This window comes from Chiloscyllium plagiosum, chromosome 42, assembly GCF_004010195.1.
Source record: "Chiloscyllium plagiosum isolate BGI_BamShark_2017 chromosome 42, ASM401019v2, whole genome shotgun sequence".
NCBI lineage: Eukaryota > Metazoa > Chordata > Chondrichthyes > Orectolobiformes > Hemiscylliidae > Chiloscyllium > Chiloscyllium plagiosum.
Genome location: NC_057751.1, coordinates 14,610,276 through 14,634,254, shown reverse-complemented (window position 1 = coordinate 14,634,254; position 23,979 = coordinate 14,610,276). Strand labels below are relative to the sequence as shown.

Here is a 23,979-nt window from a genome sequence, read left to right as displayed (position 1 = left end):
GCCTGGGGGATCATCAACTCGGTGAAGGACGCTCTCAGGGTGGTCCGAAGCCTGCTGATCTTCCAGCTGAAGGAGTTGACCCCGACTGAGTGCTGCAGTCTGGCACATTCCAAGGTCCAGGACTACGTGTTGAGGGATGCGCTGGAGCTTGGGGCAGCTGCCGCCAAGGCGCGGTGGGGAAAGACTACTGTGTAAAGTCTGCCTGCCTAATGAAGAACAGGGGGTCCATGCAGTCATTTGGGCTCTGCTGACGCCTCAGCTAAATATATGGGCATATGATTGAAAAATGTACAGACCTGTATAAAAATGATAAATTCTGATCTCTGTATGTACATGTTTACATATGTATGGCATGACCAACTGTACAGACCATCAAATTATTTTATGAATAAAGTATATTTTTGAAATAAAAAAAAAATAAACGTGAGGTGTTGCACTTTGGGAAAGCAACTCTTAGCAAGACTTATACACTTAATGGTAAGATCCTAGGGAGTGTTGCTGAACAAAGAAACCTTAGAGTCCAAGTTCATAGCTCCTTGAAAGTAGAGTCGCAGGTAGATAGGATAGTGAAGAAGGCGCTTAGAATTGAGTATAGGAGTTGGGAGGTCATGTTGAGGCTGTACAGGATGTTGGTTTGGCCACTTTTGGAATATTGCAAGTTGGAGACATAGTCTGTAAGCTGAGTCCATCAGTATGACTCTGTCAGGCTGTTGTTTCACTTGTCTGTGATGATGTAGAGGTGCCACTGTTGGACTGGGTGGACAAGGTCAGTAGACACACAACACCAGGTCACAGTCGTTCAGGCCCACTTGAAATCACAAGCCCACCAAGTGCCACCCCCCGACAGGCGAAGTGAAGGAAAGCACACTGGCTGAAAATGTGTTGCTGGAAAAGCGCAGCAGGTCAGGCAGGAGCAGGAGAATCGACGTTTCGGACATGAGCCCTTCTTCAGCACACTGGCACAGAGCCCACAGGCAGAGAGATCTCTGCTTATAAATTCCACACCAGTGTTCCCCACCCCAACCCCACCCGACAAAGGAGTAGCACCCAGCAAGCCCGCGACCCCAAACAAGCCTGTTGGCCTATAATCCGGTATTAAGCGCAGGAGAATCGACGTTTCGGACATGACCCCTTCTTCAGCACACTGGCACAGAGCCCACAGGCAGAGAGATCTCTGCCTATAAATTCCACACCAGTGTTCCCCACCCCAACCCCACCCGACAAAGGAGTAGCACCCAGCAAGCCCGCGACCCCAAACAAGCCTGTTGGCCTATAACCCGGTATTAAGTGACCTCTGAACCAGTCTGAGACAGCTCTCCCAATTTTGGCACTCGCACCTAGATGTTAGGAAGGAGGATGTTGCAAAGTTGACAGGACTGTTTTTGCTGTTTTCAGTGCTGGGATGTTCCATCCAATTTATTTTTGAGACTTCCTTGTGATTGATACAACCAAGTGGCTCAATTCAGAGGGCAGTTGAGAGTTAAGCACATTTCCATGGGCCAGGAATCGCATGTAGGCCAGACCACAAGTATGGCAGATTTCCTTTCATGAAAGACACTAGCGAGTCAGATGGTTTTAAAAGCTATCATCATTAGGCATTTAAATCCTTGAAGGCAAATGTTATCATCTGCCATCTCTTTCTTACCCGGGTCCACAGAACTTGGAGAATTTCTCACTAGGCTACTGCCTACCCAATTCCTCAAATCACATTAACAAAAACAGAAATTGCTGGAAAAGCTCAGCAGGTCTGTGGAGAGAGGTCAGAGTTAACGTTTCGGGTTGAACGGCCCTCCCTGAAATGAGATGTCTGCGTTCCATTTCAACTCCCGCCTGCCTGTCAGTTTTCCGGCCGGTTTGCTTCTGCGCTATTTTCCTGAAGACTCAGGCCCTGAGCCTCACGGGGGGCCCACAATTACGGAGCGAGGCAGGAGTGAGGTCAGCTCCTGTACCTGCACCCTTTCCTCCCAGTTCAGAGTGGGGGCAGCCCTGCGTATGTGCCCTGCCCTCCCAGACCACAGGCTGTCCTACCGCATGCCCACTGACCGCCCAGTTCAGGGCCTGCGCACTGACCACCTTTGAGTTCTTGAACCCTAAATCCAAAATGGAATTATAGAATTTTCCAGACAAGAGCCCCAAGTCTGTGATAGACCAGACCAGAACCCCTCAAAATATGTCAAGGAGCTCGCCTCGACCTCACGTTTCCTTATTTTAAAGGCAGATGTAAAGGGGATATTTCAGATGTGATGCAGCTGGTCAAACCACTTGGTTTTAAGCAAACCAGAATTTATTTAAACACCACACTTGAAACACAATCAAAAGACAGTGGAATTTAGAATAACTTAGCTATCGGAAAATTTAACCGACCCGATTCAGCAAGTTGACAAATTAATTGTTCGAATCCAGTAACATCACCTAAACACACCCATTGGCAAAAAGGGAAATTCAAACACAGATTCTTACAGGCAGGAGGGAACAACATCCGGAGAGGGATTTCAGAGAAAATCAGTCAGGAATTCTTCACTGAGGCTTACCACGCTTCTGGTACGTAAAACATCTGTGACTGCTCGAGCTAATAAAAACCAGCAAAAAACCTGAACTGGGAAAACTGGCCACTTGCCTTCCATTATTAAACTGTTCAACTGTTTGAGACTCTTTGGACCTTCACCTTTATTACCTCACTTCAGAAAAAAAAACAAGGACAAAGTCACCTTTTTAAAGTGACAGCATCGTCACACACTGAAATGTCTAACCCACTTAACCCACGTTGGACTGCATTTACCCTTGTGCACTCCCTCAACTTGTCCAAGTCACCTGGAAACCTCCTTGCATTTGCCTAACCCATAATCCCACCCAGTTTTGTGTCAACAGCAAACTTGGAAATATTGCATTTGGTTCCATCCCGGTCATTTATACATGTCATGAATAGCTGGGGTCCAAGTGCTGGTCCTTGCAGTACCCCACTCATCAATGTCTTTCACTCAGAAAAAGACCCATTTATTCCAACTCTCTATTTCCTAATATCAATCAATTCTTCATCCATATCAATATATTACCCCCATCCAATGTGCTTTAACTTTTCCCACTTCGTCTCTTCTGAGGGACCTTGTCAAGAGCCTTCTGAAATCAAAATACACAACATCTCCCTTAACTATTCCAGTTGTTCTATCCTCAAAAAAAAAGTACGTTTGGGAAGCACATGATTTGTTTCACAGCCCAATGCTGATTTTGTCCACTTCTGTTCATGCTTTCCAAATGTTCTGTTAGCACATCTTTACAAACAGATTGCACATTTTCCTCACAACTGATATTTGGCTAACTGATCTGCAATAATCTGTGCTTTTCTCCCCCTTCCATTTTAAATAGTGGGCTGACATTTGCCACCTTCCAATCTGTAGGAACTGCTCCAGAGTCTGTAGAATTTTGGAAGCTGATCACACTCCATCCAATATATAGTCTGGGGTGTAGATGATCATGTCCTGGTGATTTGTTCACCTTTAACACCATTAGTTTTCCCAGAGTATGTAGAATTTTGGAAGCTGTTCACACTCCATCCTATATATATTCTGGGGTGTAGATGATCATGCCCTGGTGATTTGTTCACATTTAACACCACTAGTTTTCCCAGCACCATTTCTTATTAACATTGATTTCCTATGATTGTGCCCTCTCATGAGACTCTTGATTCCTTAACGTTTCTTGGAGGTAATTTGTGCCCTCTCTTGTGAAGACAGTATATGTTCAACTCTTCTGCCATATTTTTTGTTCCTCATTTTATTTCTCCAGTTCTGACAGTGAGGGACCAACATTTGTCTTTACTAACACTTGTCTCTTCACATCTTTATAGAAGCTTTACAGTCAGTTTCTATGTTCTCCATAATTTTAATCTCATACTCTATTTTCTCCCTTTTGAGCAAATATTTTCCTCTGTTGTTGAATTCTAAAATGCTCCTCATCCTCAGGCTTACTGCTTTTTCTGGTAATTTTATATTTTTCTGATATGGATCTAATACTATCCATTGTTTCTTTTGTGAGCTATGGTTGATCCACTGTTCCTCTTTTATTTTGCGCCAAACAGGAATAAATAATTATTGTAATTCACTCACATCATTTTTAAATATGAAGCTTTGCTTCTCCCGAAACCTTTTCGTTTGGTCCCCCAAATTCATCCTTGCCAACTCATGCCTCATGTCCTCATTGTTCCCTTTATTTAGATTCAGGACACTACTTTCAGATGTGATGACTTCACTCTTCATCTTACTGAAGAATTCCGTCATATTATTAGAACCCCGCACAACAAGATCCCTTCTTATTTCACCTCTCCCATTTGCCTTAAAAGGCTTTGCTCGTCTCCTTTCCACAGAATCATCCAAGTTTTCTTGAAGCAGGAGGTGAACCACAACACATTTCAGTATTGACTCTATGACAATGCATTACTTCCTCAATTCTGTCCTCTGTCAGTGCATTGCTCCCTTGGTGCTGTTCCAGCGGTGCAATACTCCCATAATGCTGAAATCCCCAACAGTGCAATGCTGTTTGAGTACAGCATCTTGACAGTGCAGCACCTCTCAATCCTGATTCTCTGATGGTTCAGCACTCCCTCAGTACCGACCCTTACAATGGTGTAGTGCTCCCTCAGGACTGCCTGTTATGACAGTGCAGTGCTCCCTCGGCTGTCAGCCTGAATTATGCACTCAAGTATCTAGAATAGATCTTTGACCCATAAACTCCAGGTTCAGAGGCACATGAAAGTCCCCAAAATCATAACATCTAGATTGAGAGCTATTTCTTGATAACGATTCGTTGCCGAGGGTCCTACGTACCGAAAAACTGGTAATGTAGAAATCAGTCTACCTTCAAGACTTTGCAAGAGGTCCACATTATTTCAAAGAGGGACCTGTTGTGTCTTCAGTCAAGATCAGATACGAGGTTTAGAAATTTGTGACAATCAGTGACATAACTGTGGGGTGGCACGGTGGCTCAGTGGTTAGCACTACTGCCTCACAGTGCCAGGGACCCACATTTGATTCCCACCTCAGGTGACTATCTTTGCGGAGTTTGCACATTTTCCCCATGTCTGCGTGAGTTTCCTCCCACAGTCTAAAGATGTGCAGGTTTGGGTGAATTGGCGCTGCTAAATTGCCAAATTGCCCATAGTGTTAGGTGCATTAGTCAGGGGTTAATATAGGATAGGGGAATGGGTCTGGGTGTGTTACTCTTCGGAAGGTCAGTGTGGACTTATTGGGCCAAAGGGCCTGTTTCCAGACTGGAGGGAATCTAATCTAACCCACTCCCACAGAGTTAACAGAGTCATTCTGGGACCAGGGTCACAAAGATGCACATTTTTTAAAAATTCACTGAGAGAATGTGGGTGTAATTGGCTAAGCCAGCAGTTAGTGTCTATCCCTAGTTGCCCCTTCAGAAAGTGGTGGTGAGCTGCATTCTTGAACGGCTGCAGTCCACATGGTGTAGGGACACCCACATAGTACTGTTTGGGAGAGAGTTCCAGGAGTTTGACCTAGTGACACTGAAGGAACAGCGATATATTTCCAAGTTAGGATGGTGAGTGGCTTGGAGTGGAATTTACAGGAGGTGATGTTCCCATGTATCTGCTGCCCTTCTCCTTCTAGATGGATTTGAATGATCTATCAAAGAGGCTTGGTCAAATGTCAACATTGAAGCATGACCATTGCAACATACCGACCACCTGCCTACTGTGTTTTTAGGAAATAGCATTTGATGTGAATCCTCTATTGAAATATCAATAAAGTATTTCATAAGGTCAAGAGGTTGTGGCAGAAAATAAAAGCTTATGGTCCAGGGTAACATATTGCCTGGACAGAAGATTGGCTGGCTAACAAGAAACTGTACCGGAAATATTTTTTTTGGGATGCTGTAACGTCTGGTGTGCCAGAGGTCGGTATTGGGGACTCAACACTTTGCAATTCAGTTCCATCACTGAGAGGGAGAAACTACCACGGTATTGTTGCAAAACTTGCTGAAAACACAAACATAGGTAGAAAAGTAAAGTAGTGAAGAGAACAAAAGGAGGCTACGAGGTGTTAGAAATAGGAAAGTGGAGAAAAGACCTGATATAACCAGTGTAATGTGGGAAATTGTAAAACTTTGTAGGAAGAATAACTTTGTGAGGCTGTAGAGCTGAGATGCAGAAGGATGGCTTAAGACATGGATTACGCAAGGATGGCAGGCAGACAAATAAGAAAGCTGATGTTGTTTGTTTGTTGTGAGGAGAATTGAATACAAAACAGGCAGGTTATGCTTTAGTTATTTGAGGCACTAGGAGGCCATATCCGAAATACTGGGTACAGTAGTGGTCTCCTTGTGGAAAGAAGGACATAAACCGCATTGGAAGCAGTTGAGAAGTTTGATTGGATTAATATTTGCAATTGACGGGTTTTCTTCAGAGGAAAGTTGGACAAGCTTGGCTTGTACCTGCTGGAGTTTAGACAGGTAAAAGGCAACTCCATTGAAACAAAATCCTGAGGTGGGGGGGGCTTGACAAGGTGCAAATGGAAAGAATGTTTCCTCTTATGGGCATCGTCTCAAGTTTCTGGTCACTGCTGCAACATTTTTAAGGCAGACATACTTGGATTCTTGATAAGCAATGGTTATTGGGGATTTGTGGAAAGGTGGAGTAATCAGATTGGCCGTGATCTTATTAAATGGCAGAGCAGGCTCAATAGTCCCAACATGTTTCACCTGCACATCCACAAATGTCATTTATTGTATCCGTTGCTTGCGCTTCAGTCTCCTTTACATTGGGTAGACTAGACGTCTTCCCTCAGAGTGCTTTAGGGAACATCGCAGGGACACCCGCACCAATCAACCCCACTGCCCCGTGGACCAACATTTCAATTCCCGCTCCCACTCTGCCGAGGACATGCAGGTCCTGGGCCTCCTCCGCTCCCTCACCACCCGACGCCTGGAGAAAGAACGCCTTGTCTTCCGTCACAGAACCCTTCAACCCCATGGTATCAATGTGGGCTTCACCAGTTTCCTCATTTCCCCTCCCCCCCCATCTTATCCCAGTTCCAACCTGCCAGCTCAGCACCATCCTCATGGCCTGTCGTACCTGTACATCTTCCTTCCCACCCATCTGCTCCACCCTCCTCTCACCCAATCACCTTAAGCTCACCTCCATCCAACTATTGCACTCTTAGCTATCTTCTCCACAGCCCCAACCCCCTCCCATTTATCTCTCCACCCCAGAAGCTCCCTGCCTCATTGCCCGAAACATCAATTTTCCTGCTCCTCTGGTGCTGTGCTTTTCCAGCACCACTCTAATCTTGACTCTGATTTCCAGCATCTGCAGTCCTCACTTTCGCTTCGAAAGGCCGAACAGGCTAATCCTGAATCTTGTGCTCAGACACATCTCCTTGGGATTGCACCTAAAATGTAACCAGAGCATATGGTCTCTCGGAGTACTTCCTCCTGAACAACAGGTCAGACCTTAAAATCCTGGTCTAATCCATAAGACACCTGAACAAAACTTGAGAGACAGGGGAAAAGACAAAAAAAACCCCAAATGTCCAAACTTGCTTTATTTATGTGCAAAGCGACAATAATTGGGCCCAATAAGGTTAACAAAAGTCAAAGTGCAGTGAGAGTTAACACAACAAAAACCTATCAGCGAGGCACCTTACTTCATCTTCCAAGTTTCATTGGTTTAAGTGCAGCAATGCGGGCTTTTAAATGAAAGGCGCTCCCACTTTCTGTACGAGACAAATTTTAGATCTGACAATATATTAAGTTGTATTTTAGACTGATTAAAATCAAATTGAAAACTCCTCAATTAAACAAAGTGACAAAAATCTGGAAGGGTTAGAGTTGCAGAGTCCTCGGCCTAGGGTACTCGAGACCATGACTTTATGCTTAGTGGTTTCTATGGAAACCAAGGATGGTCAGGAGTCCAGGCATCAATCACCGAAGGTCCAGCACTGTAACATTTGTCTCCTTGATGAAAGTATGTGAACAGGCCTGCAAGGAACAAACAGAGAGAGATTAATCTGTGTTGGCTATTTCTCAGTGAGTAGCAAATACCATCATCACACAGTTCCCCATTTATGACAGCGCACAAATTGAGGCTGACACTTTCAATGTAATACCAAGGAAGCGTTGCACTGCAGGAGGTGCCCCCCTTTGGACGATGTATTAAATTGAGGCGCCGTTTGCCTTTTCAGGGAAATGCAAACAAATCCTGTAGCACTATTTCTTGAGGACGATTAAGGGAGTTCTCCCTGGAAGACTGGCCTGTATTTATCGCTTCATTAATAACACAGATCTTATAATCTGCTCATCTGACAGTTTCCTGTGCAGGTACCTCCCATATTTTCTGAAATACAATAGTGAATACGTTTCAGACTACCTCTTTGGCTCTGAAGCGCTTCAGGTCATCCAGTGATCACAAGATGCATTGTATAAATGCAGGGTTATTTTCTTCTAAGGGAGTGATTACTCACAACGCAACTTCTGAGAAAACCGGCAGATAGCAGTCAAAAACCAACAGTAATCTTTCCAACAGGAAGCTTAACAGAGAGTTTTTTTCCAGAGTGTTTTCTCCTGAGTATTGACGTCAGCAGGCACTCATGAGTCTCAAAATTAGTGGAAGTCAGGACTCCCTGGTGTCACTGCACAGCCAGGACACTTGCCCTTCAATTATTGAAGATTTTTTTTGGGGGGTGGTGGGGGGGGGTGGGGGAAGTGTTCTCGGAGGTCCACATGAGGGCTCGCTTGTGTTAAGTAATGTGAAAGCATTGAGAGGCCAGTCCTCACCAGTGCCCATGGTTGGCCACAGTCAAACCTGGTCATGACTATTCATGGAAGGATGTCAGAGAATTGACACCACACCAAGCCAGACCAGGTGAAATTGACAAGCTGTTTATTGCAAGTGATATCACTGGAAGAGAAATTGACGAGGCTGATACAGAACTGACAGTCTGTACAAGGGGAGATCAAGGGTTCCCTTCCCTGAGCTGAGAATCAAGCCAGTTTTTATAGGAATACTGTACAACGATGCGAATTGAAAATAGGGAAAATACAATGGTTTTTGATAATTAAGTAATCCAGTTACCATGCTGATAATCGCAAAGCAGTTATCAGAAGAATGTCCTCAATCTAGATACAATGTAGCATCCTGGCAGCATCAAAAGTCTTTCATGGGATCAGGAGATTCCAGTTCTGTTCGAGGGTAGGTGAGAATGTCCTTTCCTTGTAGGTAAGGTATTTCCATTGTTGGTCTCCTGTGAGCAAGGTATTCTGGTGCCTCTCCATCTGACCTGTCCTTTGTGTGGCTTTGGTATTACTGCGTACGCGACTGCACTTAGGGCTTTGGGACAGCTGTGTTGATCGGGTCCAGGGAGCTTATTGTCAGGTTGTTTTGGGAAGTGTATTCCCTGGTCTGCGAGTGACTGTGGTCATGTCTGGTTTCCCCTGTCAGTCTGTTTGGTCAATGCTGAGGCATTCTGGGTGTTTCTTGTATGGTTTGGACAGGCTTGGTTTTGTGTGTTCTGTGTGGCCATGCTGTGGGTAGGCAGGCTGGCAGATCTTTTCCTACAGGGGATGAGAAGCATCGGGCAATCACAAAATAGACTAGACTAGACTTTCTACGCAGAAAGCTGCATGCAGCAAATGATACTTACATTAAACAGGGGTGGGTCCTTGGGATGTGGATGAAAGCCTTTCTGCTTACAGAAAGAGATTTCGTCCATGCCATGGTCAGTCAGTCTGAAGAAGCCAGTCCTGCGCAAGGACAGAAACTGGTCAGAGCACAAGGCAGGAAATGTCAACCGGTAGCAATCCTTCAAATAGTTCAAACATCTCCCTGGTGTTATGGAAAGGTCTGTAGCAAGTAAGGTCCATGTTGAAGCAAACAGTCAAATAAGCACAGCTGCTGCAGCAGCCCTGCGACCTCACATTGAACCAAGTAATGCAGCTGGCCATTCAGGCCAAGCAATCACATTTAAACTCATTCCCCGACACTTTTCAACCTTACTGATAGCTCTTGATCCTTCTCCTTGGACTTCCCAAGTTTACACTGCACACAATGATGTTAAAACAGTCCAGATTGCTGTGACAAGCTCAAAGATCACAGCTTCAAAACAGTTCGGGAATTGGAGTTTACGGTTGACGAACTGCATTGACTCACAGCGGCAACACAACTTCCGTTGTGTGTCAGCTCTGGTTCAGTGGCGAGCACTTGTATCGGAGGCAGAAGTCTGTGGGTTCAAGTCTCAACCAACATCGCACAAAACCACCAAACAACCTGTTTATGAGCACGTGCTGTTTGCAGGACTTCTGCTTATGAATATTGGCTGACCTAGAAGAAAACAATGGATGCCTTGTGAAGTGATAAATAAATTTAAGTCTTTTGCACTGTATGCAGCAGACTGTGCAGCAAATTGACCAATACCTATTTCCAGAGCTCGCTCGAAACCCTCCTCAGAGAACTGTCATAGCTATGGGACGGGACTTGACTGAACAACTGTTAACTGCACTTTCTTGTGACCACGTGTCTAGCCATTAATCCAACTGAAGGGCCAGCCAACTTCTTCTACAAGTTCAGAACAATTTGTTGCAGCGCCCTGACACTCACACAGACACATAGACACAGGCATGCCAGCTCCCTGACTCATTCTAATTCCCAATATCCAGCCAGCTCTGAAGAGTTACATTCCTTAACTTCCCATCTCACAACAAGTAACTCAAGGCTGGATTATCAAATAACATATGATCAGGGGGAACTGGTACACGAGGCCACATCTCCTGATGGTGATCTTAAGGTTCTGAAAGAGTTGGGCCCACTGAGAATATTGGGTCAATGTGAATCTCACTCTTGACATTTTCACTGACCCTCCAGCCTCAGCCGCTTTCAGAGGGATAGTGTTCCAGGGATCCCCCCCGCTGCCCCATCCCGCCTCCCCAGACGTGCTTCCGGATTACAATCCTGAGCATCCTGGCTGTAATTCTGAGGTTCTTCCACTTCCCTCTGGACTTTCTCACCAAAGTCAAAGGGTACACGGAGACGCTTGAAGAACCGTGAACCATGTCAGTTGGGCATTGTTTCCACTCAGACTTTGCCTTTGCAACCTGTTCTCACAATGTCACCCTTTAAACGTGACGCAAGGACTTGTATCCTTCTAATAGCATGAACCCGAGCACCCACGAACCGTGGTGTATACTTACTCATGATATTTGGGGGAACAAACAATAGCTATGGCCTCTGGGAGCATGATCTGGTAGGAGCTGTGTGTGTGAAGATCCACACTGGACAGGAATGCAGTCTGGGTGGGATGAGTCTGGAACACAGACATAAAGCATTATTCGGAGTGAAAAAGCAATTGGCATGCATGTAACCACCAAGATGACCTGGCTGTCAAGCTACTGGAGAGGGGGATGGTTACAGTCACTTGACAGGAGACAGAGCTTGTAGGATGGGGCTCAGTTGCTCCAGGATTCAGGAGTGGTCCCACATCCCAGCAATCTACAATCCCTGCCGGCCCCTTTCCAATCTTGGCCTAGCTGTTAGGAAGGATGAGAAGGTGCGAGAAGAAAATGCCAGGCCGAACCTCATGCATGCTCTCTGTTGACTGACTCTGGGTTATTTTTAGGTCCCGAGTCTCGGGAACGCAGAAAAATAAAAGATAGTAAGCGAAAAGAATTTCTCCTTTCCTCCTGAAGGTGCAGAGCCCATACATCCACAGATCCCCACACACTCACTGAGCCATCATCAGTGCAAGCATCTCAGCAATGACTATTGGCAGTTTATTTAGAGTCATAGAGTCAGACAGCACTGAAACAGATCCTTCAGTCCAACCAGCCTATGCTGACCATAATCCCAATCTAAACTAGCCCCCCCTGCTGTGCTTGGCACATATCCCTCCAAAACATTTCTTATTCATGTACTTAGCTACATGTCTTTTAAATGTTATTATCGTGCTGACATCCACCATTTCCTCTGGTACTTCATGAATCACACACAGTGTAAAATTAAATATTGCCCCTCATGTATTTTTAAAATCTTTCTTCTCTCACCCTTAAAAATATGCCCCCAGGTCTCGAAATTCCCCACCTCAGGGAAAGTACACCTGCCATTCACCCTATCTACACCCCTCACTATCTTATAAACTTCGAGAAGGTCACGTCTCAACTTCCCATGTTCCAGTGAACAAAGTCCCAGTCTGTCCAGCCTCTCCTCCTAACTCAAACCGTCCAATCCTGGCAACATCCAGGTAAATCTCTTCTAAACCCTCTCCAGCTTAATATCCTTCCTGTAACAGGGAGACCAGAACCGGGTACAGTGTTCGAGCAGAGGCCTCACCAAAGTGCTGTACAACCTCAACATAACGTCCCAACTCCTGTACAGAGGGGTCTAAGCAATGATGGTGGGCTGTGTTATTCCAAAACTCAGTTCTGTCTGTTTCCAGGGAGACGCACTGCTTGATGATCAGAATTGATCTCACTGCCTGTGCAGCACAGTGTGAACATGTGCCCGACCATGGTGGGACTCAGCAACGGAGCAGGGATATTTCCTTCCTGGTGTTCCAGGTAGTGGAGAAATGCACTCACGTGGATCCAGCCCAAGGTTATGAGGTCATCTCGGTCCTGAATCAGAAAGAGTTCCTCTTCGTTCTCTGTATTACAGTAATCAGGACCTGCAGTCTGTTTAGGCACCAGCACATGGGTTATAGTGAACTCATTCTGCATCTGCAGGTAAAACAGACAGGTCACAATGCAGCCCTGCTACACCTGCAAAGATATGCCTGAGGGGAAGGGTGCAAGTACACCGGTGCACAGTGGTACTGCTGGCCAGGCCAGTATTTGTTCTCATCCCGAATGGCCCTTGAGAAGATAGCGGTCAACTGAAGTCCATGTGAGCCCATAGTGCTGTTAGCAGTGGAGCACCACATTCCTGTGGAGGGGGCAGCCAACATATTCCCAGGTCAGGATGGTGACGAGCTTGGAAGGGAAGCTGCAGAGAATGGTGTTCCCATGGATCTGCTGCCCTTTTCCTTCAGGACAGTATAGGGCATGGGTTCATAAGGTGCTGTTTAAGGAGGCTGGGTGAGTTTAGATTAGATTAGATTCTCTACAGTATGTAAGGACAGCCCTTTCGGCCAAACAAGTCCACACCAACCCTCTGAAGAGTAACTCACCCAGACCCATTCCCCGACCCGATATTCACCCCTGACTAATGCACCTAACACGATGGGCAATTCAGCATGGCCACTTCACCTGACTTGCACATCTTTGGACTGTGGGAGGAAACTGTGCAGACATGGGGGGAGAACATGCAAACTGCACACAGACAGTGGCCTGAGGCGGGAATCGAACCTGGGTCCCTGGTGCTGTGGGAAATAGGTCTAGGTGGACTACTCTTCGGAGGGTCGGTGTGGACTTGTGGGGCCGAAAGGCGTGTTTCCACACTGTAGGGAATCCAATCTAATCTTGAGTCTCTGGGGCTCTTGGGGTGCACTAGTAGTGTCCATACTTCTGAGCCAGGAGGCCTGGGCTGAAGTCCTACCTGCTCCAGCGGTGTGCGATAACATCTCTGAGCAGGCTTGTTACACAATATCTCCACTCAACTATCTACACCCATTACCCATTATCTCTCGAATTAATCATTTACCTGCGATCGGTGAGCTTCACCAGACCTGTCCAGTGGCTGAGGGGGTTGGGGGTGTGGAGGGACCCCTCCAATTATAAAACTAGGGATTCAGTGATTCACTTATGGTTCCTACCAGTTTGCCGCAGAGAATGCCACAGGTCTCCACTCCTCGGGCAGTGTTGGCCTCAGTGAGTTGGAGGAATTGCTGACATAGGCTCTTCGGCACCACCATGTTCCGTAGCCTGTCTGCTGAAAAATCTGAGCAGGGAAACATAAATTCCAATTTATCTGACCCACCAACATGCACGATCCTTTCCTCATCCTGAATTTTCTGGTCCTCTGGCAAGCTCCTAACCAGTCACGTCATCTGCTTCAGGAATCAGACCGAGGGCTGGCCACCGTGCCAGTATACTAGCAATGTCACCTGACCGAGCTCCCCATTTGGGAGAACGAGCCAATTTCAGCCAGGGACAGGGTTGCCTGTACTGTGTGGACACCTACTGGAGTGACAGCAAAGAGATTCATGCAACATCCCCAAACAAGCACAAAACAGGAGGAAGGGAGGGGAAGACCTGATATAATACCTCAGCTTCAAAATAGTTAGCAGTTTGATGATCAAATCTACATCTTTCAATGAATTGAATTTCACTGCTGAATATGAGACTAATTTGCAACAGGTCCAACAGATTTATGATGCACTTGCCCCTCCACCAGCCACATGTCATCTCCCATATCTTCCTTTCTCATGCACCTATCTATCTTGCCTTAAATGTTATTCATCTCAGCTATTCCTTGTAGGGGAGCAGGATTGGTTGAAACATCAGGGCTGTTTTGCAACTTGCCCAAAGCACAGCAAAGGGTCCCATGCTCAGGGTTGTGAGCCATTGCTGCTGGTGGAAGCTGAGGGCCTTCTATCCAGAGCGGCTTTTGGGAAAAAGCATACTGCTGACGCAAGTCGCAGATGGGCCTTGTGTACAAGCAAAAGAACAGGGAAGTGTTAGACTGTGTGGTGCAGAGAAATGAACAGTGAACCCTTGGACAGATCACCATTACTGCCTATGGTAGCGAGCTCCCCATTCTCACCAATCTCTGGGTGAAGCAGTGTCTCCTGAATTACTTTTTGGATTTATTAATGGCAAGATTATATTTATAACCTCCAGTTCTGGTTGTTCTTGCAATAGCTCCTCTATGACTATCCTATCAAATCTTTCTCATATACTTAACGGCCTATAGAGTCATCCCAACCCAATCTAGTCCCATTTGCCAGCTCGTGGCCCATATCCCTCCAAACCCTTCCTATTCATATACCCATCCAAATGCCTCTTAAATGTTGCAATTGTACCAGCCTCCACCACATCCTCTAGCAGCTCATTCCATACACGTACCACCCTCTGTGTGAAAAAGTTGCCCCTTAGGTCTCTTTTATATCTTTCCCCTCTCACCCTAAACCTATGCCCTCTAGTTCCGGACTCTCCCACCCCAGGGAAAAGACTTTGTCTATTTATCCTATCCATGCCCCTCATAATTTTATAAACCTCTCTAAGGTCACCCCTAGGCCTCTGACGCTCCAGGGAAAACAGCCCCAGCCTTTTTAACCTCTCCCTATAGCTCAAACTCTCCAACCCTGGCAATATCCTTGTAAATCTTTTTGGAACCCTTGCAAGTTTCACAACATCTTTCTGATAGGAAGACGACCAGAACTGCACACAGTATTCCAACAGCGACCTAACCAATGTCCTCTACAGTGTAAAAGTCAAAGCTAAAGAAAGAACTGGAACCAGGTTTCCTTTCCTGAGAGTAATTCAATGGAACAACTGAGTAGACTGTGCAAATGACTGGGTGTAAGCAGATCTTACTGTTCCAGTTGGTTCCAAATGTTGTGGGTTTCTTTGATCGATCTACAATGGGCGGCACTGCATTCGGGAGAGCTGCAGTGGGCGAAGCAGGAGGAAGATTATCTGGTGGCCCCTGAACACCTGGTACCAGGGGGAAGTCTTTGGACAGGGGGGAGTTTGCAGGTTTCGCGTACTCCTCCAGCACCTTCAGCCTCTCCTTCTCCAGCTCCTTACGCCTGATCATCTCCTCGAAGGCGTGGAACTGCTCCTGCTCGGCCTGCTGTTGGCGCATCTGTGCCACTCGCTGCTTTTCGTCCTCCAGCTCCTGCTGCCGGGCCAGCTCTTGTGCAAACTTCTCAGCCTCCCTGCGCTGGAAAGGGGAAGACAGAGGGGGCGTCAGCATTTAGACTCTGCACTGGCCAGCTTCTCAGTGTCGCACCAGGAGGCTGGCACATCTACCTATAGCAGGAACTACAGCAGCGGAAGGACTTGCACAGCACTTGTGAACTGGTATATTGTGAACTGATGATCAAGTAAGACAAAAGCAAAGGACAGCCAGAGATATATAAATGCTAACAATTTAATAACTTCTCTTAGCGACAAGATGGAGGAGCAGAAGCAGACCTTTTGCCATCATGTCTGCTCCACCATTCAGTGACTGATCTGATCATCCTCAACGACACTTTGCTGCCTTTTCCTCACACCCTTCCTGATTAAAATTCTGTCCATCTCAGCCTTGAATACACTTAGCATCCCAGATTCGACAGCCCTCTGTGGTAAGAAATTCCACAGATTCACGACCCTCAGAGAAGAGATTTCTCCTCATCTCTGTCATTAATGTGAGTAATGCTGTCTGGTTCGAGACTCGCCAATGCTTTCGCATCTACTCTATCACACCACCTAACAATATTCTGTTTCAATAAGGTCTCCCCTCATTCTTTTAGACTCCTGTGAGCAGAGGCCCAACATACTCAACCTCTCCGCACAAGGAAATCTCTCCGCACTTCGGATCAACCTTGTGAATCTTCTCTGGGCTGCCTCCAATACCAGTATACCTACGACCCTCTGCAGACTCTGCGCGTCAGCCCACCACTTGGCCTTCCAACCACTTAGTCATAAGATCTGTGGAACTATCAAACACCGGGCTGGATTCAACCACTTCCCCTGAGAGTTTCACACTCAGAAACCACAGAAAGCAAGTCACAGCGTGGCATGCCTCATGAAAATGCCACAGGGGGAACCACAGGGGGAACCACAGGGCAAATGCTAAGAGTTCCATTGGTGATCTTGCTTTCCAGTATTTTATCCAGGCTCCTCCACACAGAAGATCCTGCTCTAGGAGCGCCTCTGCACTTGTGGAAGGTTATCCAAAACGAAGAGAGACCCAAGCAGCTTTGTGTGAGCTGAGCTATATTTACCTGTAGCTCCTGATGCTCGGCATATTCGACAGCGTACCGCTGCAGAAGCTCACTCTTCAGCTGCTCAGCTCTCGGAAATGCAATCTCTTTCAGCTTCTGTCACACAGAGAGAAAGAAAATCCAATGTTTTACAGCCGTCAGCTCTTCCCTTTCAGAAGTACACTCACAGCGTTGACGTGACACTGAAAAGACTGCACTCTTTTCAAAGCCAATTTTGCAAATCCCGAGCCTAAGCATGGAACAGATGGAAAAATAATGGGTCATCAAAGGATAGTTTTGTGGCATTGCTCGCACCAGCTTAAACACAGCGAGATATCCGACTGTCTCATCCCCTGAACCTCCCACAATTATACATTCCCCTCGAAGTGTTGTTTGGTTTTGGGGTGAACTGACTGACAGGGACACTCCCTCGGTTTAAATGAATGTAGAGTTCATTCGCTGTAGATCCAGCCACTTGTAACCCATTTTACAAACGTGTCACGCTCCAACCACAGCAAACTGCAGCGTGTGTAGATTATCTGGGCTGTGAAATTAAAAAGATTCTATTGGTTTCAAAATTTTCTCTCTCAGATTTCAGTGACATGGACAGATTGGAGAAGTTGGAGGGTGTTTTCCTTGGAGAAGAGAAAGTTGAGAAGAGACTTGATCGAGGTGTTCAAGATCATGAGGGAGATGGACGGAGCAGATGGAGGGAAGCTGGTGTGGAGGGTAAAAGGGTGGGGAGGCAGAAGGCACAGAGGCTAGCTGAGTGATAACGTGAGGAAAAACATTTTCACACAGATGGTGGTTAGGACCTGGAAAAGTAGTGTCCAACATTTGGTGGGGGCAGATTCATTTGAGGTTTTTAGAAGAGAGAAGCCATTTGCAGAACTACGGGGAAAAGGTGAGGGAGTGGGGCTAGCCAAGTTGTGCTTGCAAGGCGAAAGTGGGTACCAAAGATGCTGGAGATTAGAGTCAAGATTACAGTGGTGCTGGAAACGCACAGCAGGTCAGGCAGCACCCGAGGAGCAGGAGAATCGACGTTTCAGGCAAAGGCCCTTCATCAGGAATTTGTGTTTGTAGTCAGCTGTATATGCTGTGACCATTTGGTGAAAATTCAAAGAATTTCTTGGGGTCTTAACAAAAAGAGAATATTCTGGAAATGTTACAATAACTTCATCAAACAAAAAATCATCCTACATATATTGATTTACTTCTTGCATGTGTGACAAGTCTATTCCCTTTGACCTTCAAGCATGCCAATGGGATTGCCTGGAAATTGGGATCCTCAGCTGTACTGTCGGTCATACTGTAGATGGACAGTTATCCATCTTTCAATCCCCCTTTTCCTCCCTTAATATAATTACCAATGTTTGCTGTGGTTGCCTGATCAACATAATCTACAAACAAAGGGAAGGCACGGTCGATCAGTGGTTAGCACTGCTGCCTTATGGCGCCAGGGACCTGGGTTTGATTCCCGCCTCAGGCAACTGTCTGTGTGGAGTTTGCACATTCTCCCAGTGTCTGCGTGGGTTTCTGCCGGGTGCTCCGGTTTCCTCTCACAATCCAAGATGTGCAGGTCAGGTGAACTGGCCACGCTAAATTGCCCATCGTGCATTAGTCAGGGGTAAATATGGGGTGGGGGGTGGGGGTGGTTATTCTTTGGAGGGCTGGTGTGGAATTGTTGGGCCCATTTCCATACTGTAGCGAATCTGATCTAATCAGAAACGGACTCTGGCCAGTCAAACCACGTATGGGTGCAAGCAGCAAAACTGATCCTGGCTAGTTATGAACGTTGCAAGATTGTGTGTTGAGATCGGCACAGTGTGATCATTGTATCCCAGTCACAACATAAAATGCACATTGTCCCGCCTACGCTGGCTTTTCAAAAGTATGGAACCCAATATAACTGAATAAAATCGGCCGAGAAAAGACGTCAGTATTCCTACTCACTGCTCCACTGTGCTACTCGCACTTGCTGCAAGTGCCATTTCAATGTGGGATTTCTTAACTGATTAAGCACAATCAAAGCGCAGAGCGCTTTCCCCACACTGTGTCGGTGTAGATCTGTGCAAGGGCACAGAACATGTTAATTCAGGCAGCAGAATGCAAAGGGACTGCAGTGTAGACAAACCAGGCTGGAGGAACGGAAAAGACTCGACTGGGAGTCAGCCACATCAACTTGATGCAACACCTTCCCAGAAGAGTGTCAGCTCCTGCACTTTCAGTGAAGGAAGGCAGAAAGAAACTGTTTCCTACTTTAATGGTTTCCCTCTTCTCTGGTATTACGCTGGTTTTATAATCCCGATGCTTCGGTAACTTTTCCAAGAATAGCCTGGGTCAGAAGCAGAAAACAACAACAGGGACACAGTTATATTCAGCTGACACATGGCAAAGTATACCAAACATAGAAAAGCTCCACCAAAATTACACATCCAGGCCCCTCACTCGGCACCTTCCAAACCCGTAACCTCGACCATCCAGAAAGACAAAGACAGCAGATATATGAGAGCACCAACCCCTGCGTGTTCCCCTCTGAGCCACATACTATCCCCAATTTGGAAATATATCACCGTTCCTTCAGAGTTGTTGGGTCAAAATCCTTGAAACCCCTCCCCAGCTGCTCAAGAAGGTAGCTACACATCGCATTTGCAGAAGAAATTAAGAATGGGCAATAAATATCAGCCTTGGCAGCAATTTTCTCATTGGATCAATGAATAAAGAATGAAACATTTCTAAAATATTCTTCATCCTACCCTGTCAAAAAATGTACTGCAATAGTGCACATCATATCAGATACTGACCCTCCGACACTCCCATAGCGCTGACACGCCGACAGTGCAGCACTCCCTCAGCGCTGAGCCGCCGACAGTGCGGCACTTCCTCAGCGCTGAGCCTTCGACGGTAAGGCCTTTGACTAAACTCCACAGTGCAGTTTGATGTCGGGGTACTTACGTGATGTACTTATTGTATAGGACAAATGCACTTTCTAAATTGCCTTCATCTACGTAAACGGACGCCATGCGAATGATTTCGACTCCGGAACGGAAGTATCTTCGTGGAGGGACATCGTCATTTACATCCACTGAGCTTCCCTTCTTGGTGAGAGCCCGTACACGTTCCTCTGGAGATAAGCTGACATCAGAGTGTTCTGGCATTGCTCACTGCCCACTCTACCTAAGAGAAAGGATTGGTCAGTGTCAGGTCAAAACACAACAATTATTTCTCATTCACTCCACTCTGCTTGAGTCACTGCGAGGGCCATTGGGATCTCTGAGAAAACACGTTCCATAAACCCCTTGCCCCCAGGTTCAGCTACAATGCTTTCCCAGTTGAAGATCCTGCAGCTACTTCCTGTTGATGACCACACATGAATGCTAGGAGAAAGTGAGGGCTGCAGATGCTGGAGATCAGAGCTGAAAAATGTGTTGCTGGAAAAGCGCAGCAGGTCAGGCAGCATCAAAGGAGCAGGAGAATCAACGTTTTGGGCATAAGCCCTTCTTAAGGAAACACATAAATGCTAGCCAACCTTTGGGTGACTATTAGAGGGTATAATGCTAGCCAACCTTTGGGTGACTATTAGAGGGTATATCCTGCCCTGTGAAACTGAATCCAGATTGCAGGCAGAAACTCAGAGATAATAAAGAAATGCCGCACCAGAATGAAGACCGAGATGTGCCAGAGGTGTGTAAAAAAGGGTGTCATTTATCCAGAGACAATTGGCAGTTGGAATATGGAACGTGGAAGAGGCCATTCTGTCCAAAGCATTGCTTTCTCCATTCAGTGAGACCAAGGCTAATTAATGTCCCAACTCCAAACGCCACACCTCAATAGCTTGGATTGACAAAGGCCTATGAAACTCAGATTTAAAATTTACAAATGATCTCCCATCCATTCGCCTCGTGAAAGCACGTTTCCGTTTTTTTTAAACTATTCAATGACTGAACGTATTCAGCAGATGATGTCAAAACAGGTGATGTAATGGACACGAAAGAAGCTGACATCAGAGTACAACAGGACCTTGATCAGATGGGCAGACGTGCCGAGGACTGGCAGATAGCATTAATTTAGATAAGTAAGGTGCTGCATTTGGGAAAGGCAAATCAGGGCAGGGGATTATACACTTCATCCTGGGATGGTCCTGGGATGTATTGCTGAGCAGAGATCTTGGGGTGCAGGTTCATAGTCCCTTGAAAGTGGAGTCACAAATAGACAGGGGAGTCAAGAAGGTGTTGGGTATGCTTGCCTTTGCTGGTCAGTGCACTGAGTATCGGAGTTGGGTGGTCATGTTGCGGCTGCACAGGACATTGGTGAGGCCACTTTTGGAATACTGCATTCATTCAATTCTGGTCTCCCGTCTATCGGAAGGATGTTGTGAAACTTGCAAAGGTTTAGTAAAGATTTAAGGATACTGCCAGATTTAGAGGGTTTGAAGAATAGGGAGAGGCTGAATCATGAGGGGCATGGATAGGGTAAATAGTCAATGTCTTTTTCCAAGAGAGTAACGGAGTCCAAAACAAGAGGGCATAGGTTTAAGGTGAGAGAGGAAAGATTTAACCGGGACTTAAGGGGCAAATGCTTCATGCAGAGGGCAGTGTGTGTACGGAATGAGCTGCCAGAGGAGGAGGCTGGTACAACTTTGAAAAGGCATCTGGATGGGTATATGAATAGAAAGGGTTCAGAAGGAGATGGGTCAAGTGCTGGCAAATCCGACCAGATTAATTGAGGATATCTGGTTGGCATGGATGAGTTGGACCAAATAGTCATCGCGATGAATCTCGAGGTAAGACCGTACCAAAGATTCACAAACCTGTGATTGAAAAAAGTAACCTCTGTGCTCAAGGTCGAACCTTTTATTCTGGATGGTGATCTCTTGCTCTGGACTTTGCAGCTAAGAGATACAGCTGCGCAGCATCCAGACTGTCACATCCCATCTCTTCGCATTCACTTTCTTACAAATCCCAGGCAACATTGGCCCAATGTATAACCTCCAGTCACACGACAATTTTCTCATCCCGGGAATCAGAGACAAAAATAGCACCTGCGGGAAAAGCTCAGCAGGTCAGGCAGCATCTGTGGAAAGAAATCAGAATTAATGTTTCGGGTCGAATGACCCTTCCTCAGTCACTCAACTCGAAGCATCAACTCTGATTTCTCTACACAGTTGCTGCCTGACCTGCTGAGCATTTCCAGCAATTTCAATTTTTTGTCTCTAATGTACAGCATTTGCAGTTTTCTTTTGGTTTATAATCAATCTGATAAGTCTTCAGTTCACTCACTGTAGGGCAAGGGTGTCCCTCCTCAAGTAGAAACACCAAATTTGTGTATGGTGGAATATAATACTCTACATGTCATCTCACGAATGCCATATGTAACTGCAGTAAACATTTTTTGATCTTATTTACTAATGCCTTTGTAATACAGGCCAACAAGTTTTTCTACTTGCTTGCAATACATGTTCAGTCATTTTCTGTGATTCATGTACATGATCTATTTTTCCAAATATTCATGTTGATCCTCCCCAAAGATGTTGTGATTCTCCAAGCACTGTGATACCAGCTCTGGTATTGTTTGAATACAAAGAATTATGCACAGGATCTATGTTGCAATCTTCTTCAGTGTGAGCTATTCAAAGAAATGTTAGAGAATTGCTTGCAGTACAGAACGAGTCCAGTCTGCCCTGCCACACTCTCCAAGAGAAATTCAGTTACTCTCATTTCCCGACCTTACCTGCTAAACCTGTCTTCGGAACGAGGTTATCGAAGCTGATTCCACATTTCCTAACCTTTGTCATGAATTTATGAAAGTGATATCTGTTAAATTACCCTCATCTACTACTTCCATATTGGTTGCTTTTAATCAGCTGGGATGTCAGTGTTGTCACTTTGCCCTGAATTGCAAGTTAAATAGTGGGAGATTCTCAGACTGCAACAAACCCAATTAGTTAATGTGTTGCCGATCAGTTAAGAAAGCTGGATGTGGGTGACAGGACACTGTATAAAGGACTTGCGGTAAAAATGCCATGGACAAGTAACGAAGACTGAGTTCGCATCAGTTTCACAGCAGAGAATGTAAAAAGAGGATGAGCATGAGAAGCAACAGATGAAGAGGGTATCAAAGAGATTGCTAAATGGCAGGTGGGGATTGAGGGGATAGAGGGCAAATCTCACACAGATAAAGTTTATATCTAAACTTTACTCTCCTGGGTGGCATGGTAGTTCAGTGGTGAGCACTGCTGCCTCACAGCACCAGGGAGCTGGGTTTGATTCCACCTTGAGGTGACTGTGTAGAGTTTCCAAGTTCTCCCTGGGTCTCCGCCAGGTGCTCTGGTTCCCTCCAACAGTTCAAAGATGTGCAGGTTCGATGGATTGGCCATGTTAAAATGCCCCTAGTGTCCGGGGATGTGCAGGCGAGGTCGATTGGCCATGGGAAATGCAGGGTTACAGAGATGGGGTGGAGGTAATGGGTCTGGGTGGGATGCTCTTGGGAGGATGGGTGTGGACCCATTGGGCCAAATGGCCTGTTTCCACACTGTCGGGAGTCTATTCTATACAAGTGCAATGGACTTCATTGACAAGAGTCTGGGTCCTGGTCTTGTCATCAAGGGGTGGTTCCTGGTTGTTAGGGAGTGGGTTTTGGTCTCTCCGGGAGGTCCCTGGTTGTTAGGGAGCGGGTTTTGGTCTCTCGGGGAGGTTCCTGGTTGTTAGGGAGCGGGTTTTGGTCTCTCGGGGAGGTTCCTGGTTGTTAGGGAGCAGGTTTTGGTCTCTCGGAGAGGTGCCTGGTTGTTAGGGAGTGGGTTTTGGTCTCTCGGGGAGGTGCCTGGTTGTTAGGGAGCGGGTTTTGGTCTCTCGGGGAGGTGCCTGGTTGTTAGGGAGCGGGTTTTGGTCTCTCGGGGAGGTACCTGGTTGTTAGGGAGCGGGTTTTGATCTGGGGAGGTACCTGGTTGTTAGGGAGTGGGTTTTGGTCTCTCGGGGAGGTGCCTGGTTGTTAGGGAGCGGGTTTTGGTCTCTCGGGGAGGTGCCTGGTTGTTAGGGAGCGGGTTTTGGTCTCTCGGGGAGGTACCTGGTTGTTAGGGAGCGGGTTTTGATCTCTCGGGGAGGTACCTGGTTGTTAGGGAGTGGGTTTT

General features: G+C 46.4%; 2 protein-coding genes across 5 annotated transcripts in view; both read right to left on the bottom strand.

Moving 5' to 3' along the window:
- The window catches only part of LOC122542975 (tumor necrosis factor receptor superfamily member 1A-like), a 47,457-nt gene extending 43,183 nt beyond the window's left edge, over positions 1–4,274 (bottom strand). Inside the window, exons 1-2 of the mRNA XM_043681119.1 lie at positions 4,104–4,274; positions 2,532–2,569 (exon numbers count right to left, since the gene is read on the bottom strand). Coding sequence (XP_043537054.1) covers positions 2,532–2,569; positions 4,104–4,274 — 209 coding nt within the window. The remainder of the gene's footprint in view (positions 1–2,531; positions 2,570–4,103) is intronic.
- Positions 4,275–7,541: 3,267 nt separating this feature from the next.
- LOC122543160 (STAM-binding protein-like) overlaps positions 7,542–23,979 on the bottom strand; it is an 18,026-nt gene continuing 1,588 nt past the window's right edge. Inside the window, exons 1-10 of one of the 4 annotated variants that reach the window (XM_043681553.1) lie at positions 21,664–21,926; positions 19,809–20,030; positions 19,113–19,188; positions 16,875–16,970; positions 15,478–15,826; positions 13,755–13,879; positions 12,583–12,720; positions 11,200–11,312; positions 9,657–9,756; positions 8,705–9,567 (exon numbers count right to left, since the gene is read on the bottom strand). In XM_043681553.1, coding sequence (XP_043537488.1) covers positions 9,451–9,567; positions 9,657–9,756; positions 11,200–11,312; positions 12,583–12,720; positions 13,755–13,879; positions 15,478–15,826; positions 16,875–16,970; positions 19,113–19,188; positions 19,809–20,011 — 1,317 coding nt within the window. In that variant the 5' untranslated portion in view covers positions 20,012–20,030; positions 21,664–21,926 and the 3' untranslated portion in view covers positions 8,705–9,450. Of the gene's footprint in view, positions 7,996–8,704; positions 9,568–9,656; positions 9,757–11,199; positions 11,313–12,582; positions 12,721–13,754; positions 13,880–15,477; positions 15,827–16,874; positions 16,971–19,112; positions 19,189–19,808; positions 20,031–21,663; positions 21,927–23,979 lie in introns of those variants that run through there. The other 3 variants (XM_043681554.1, XM_043681552.1, XM_043681551.1) reach the window with 3 other exon arrangements.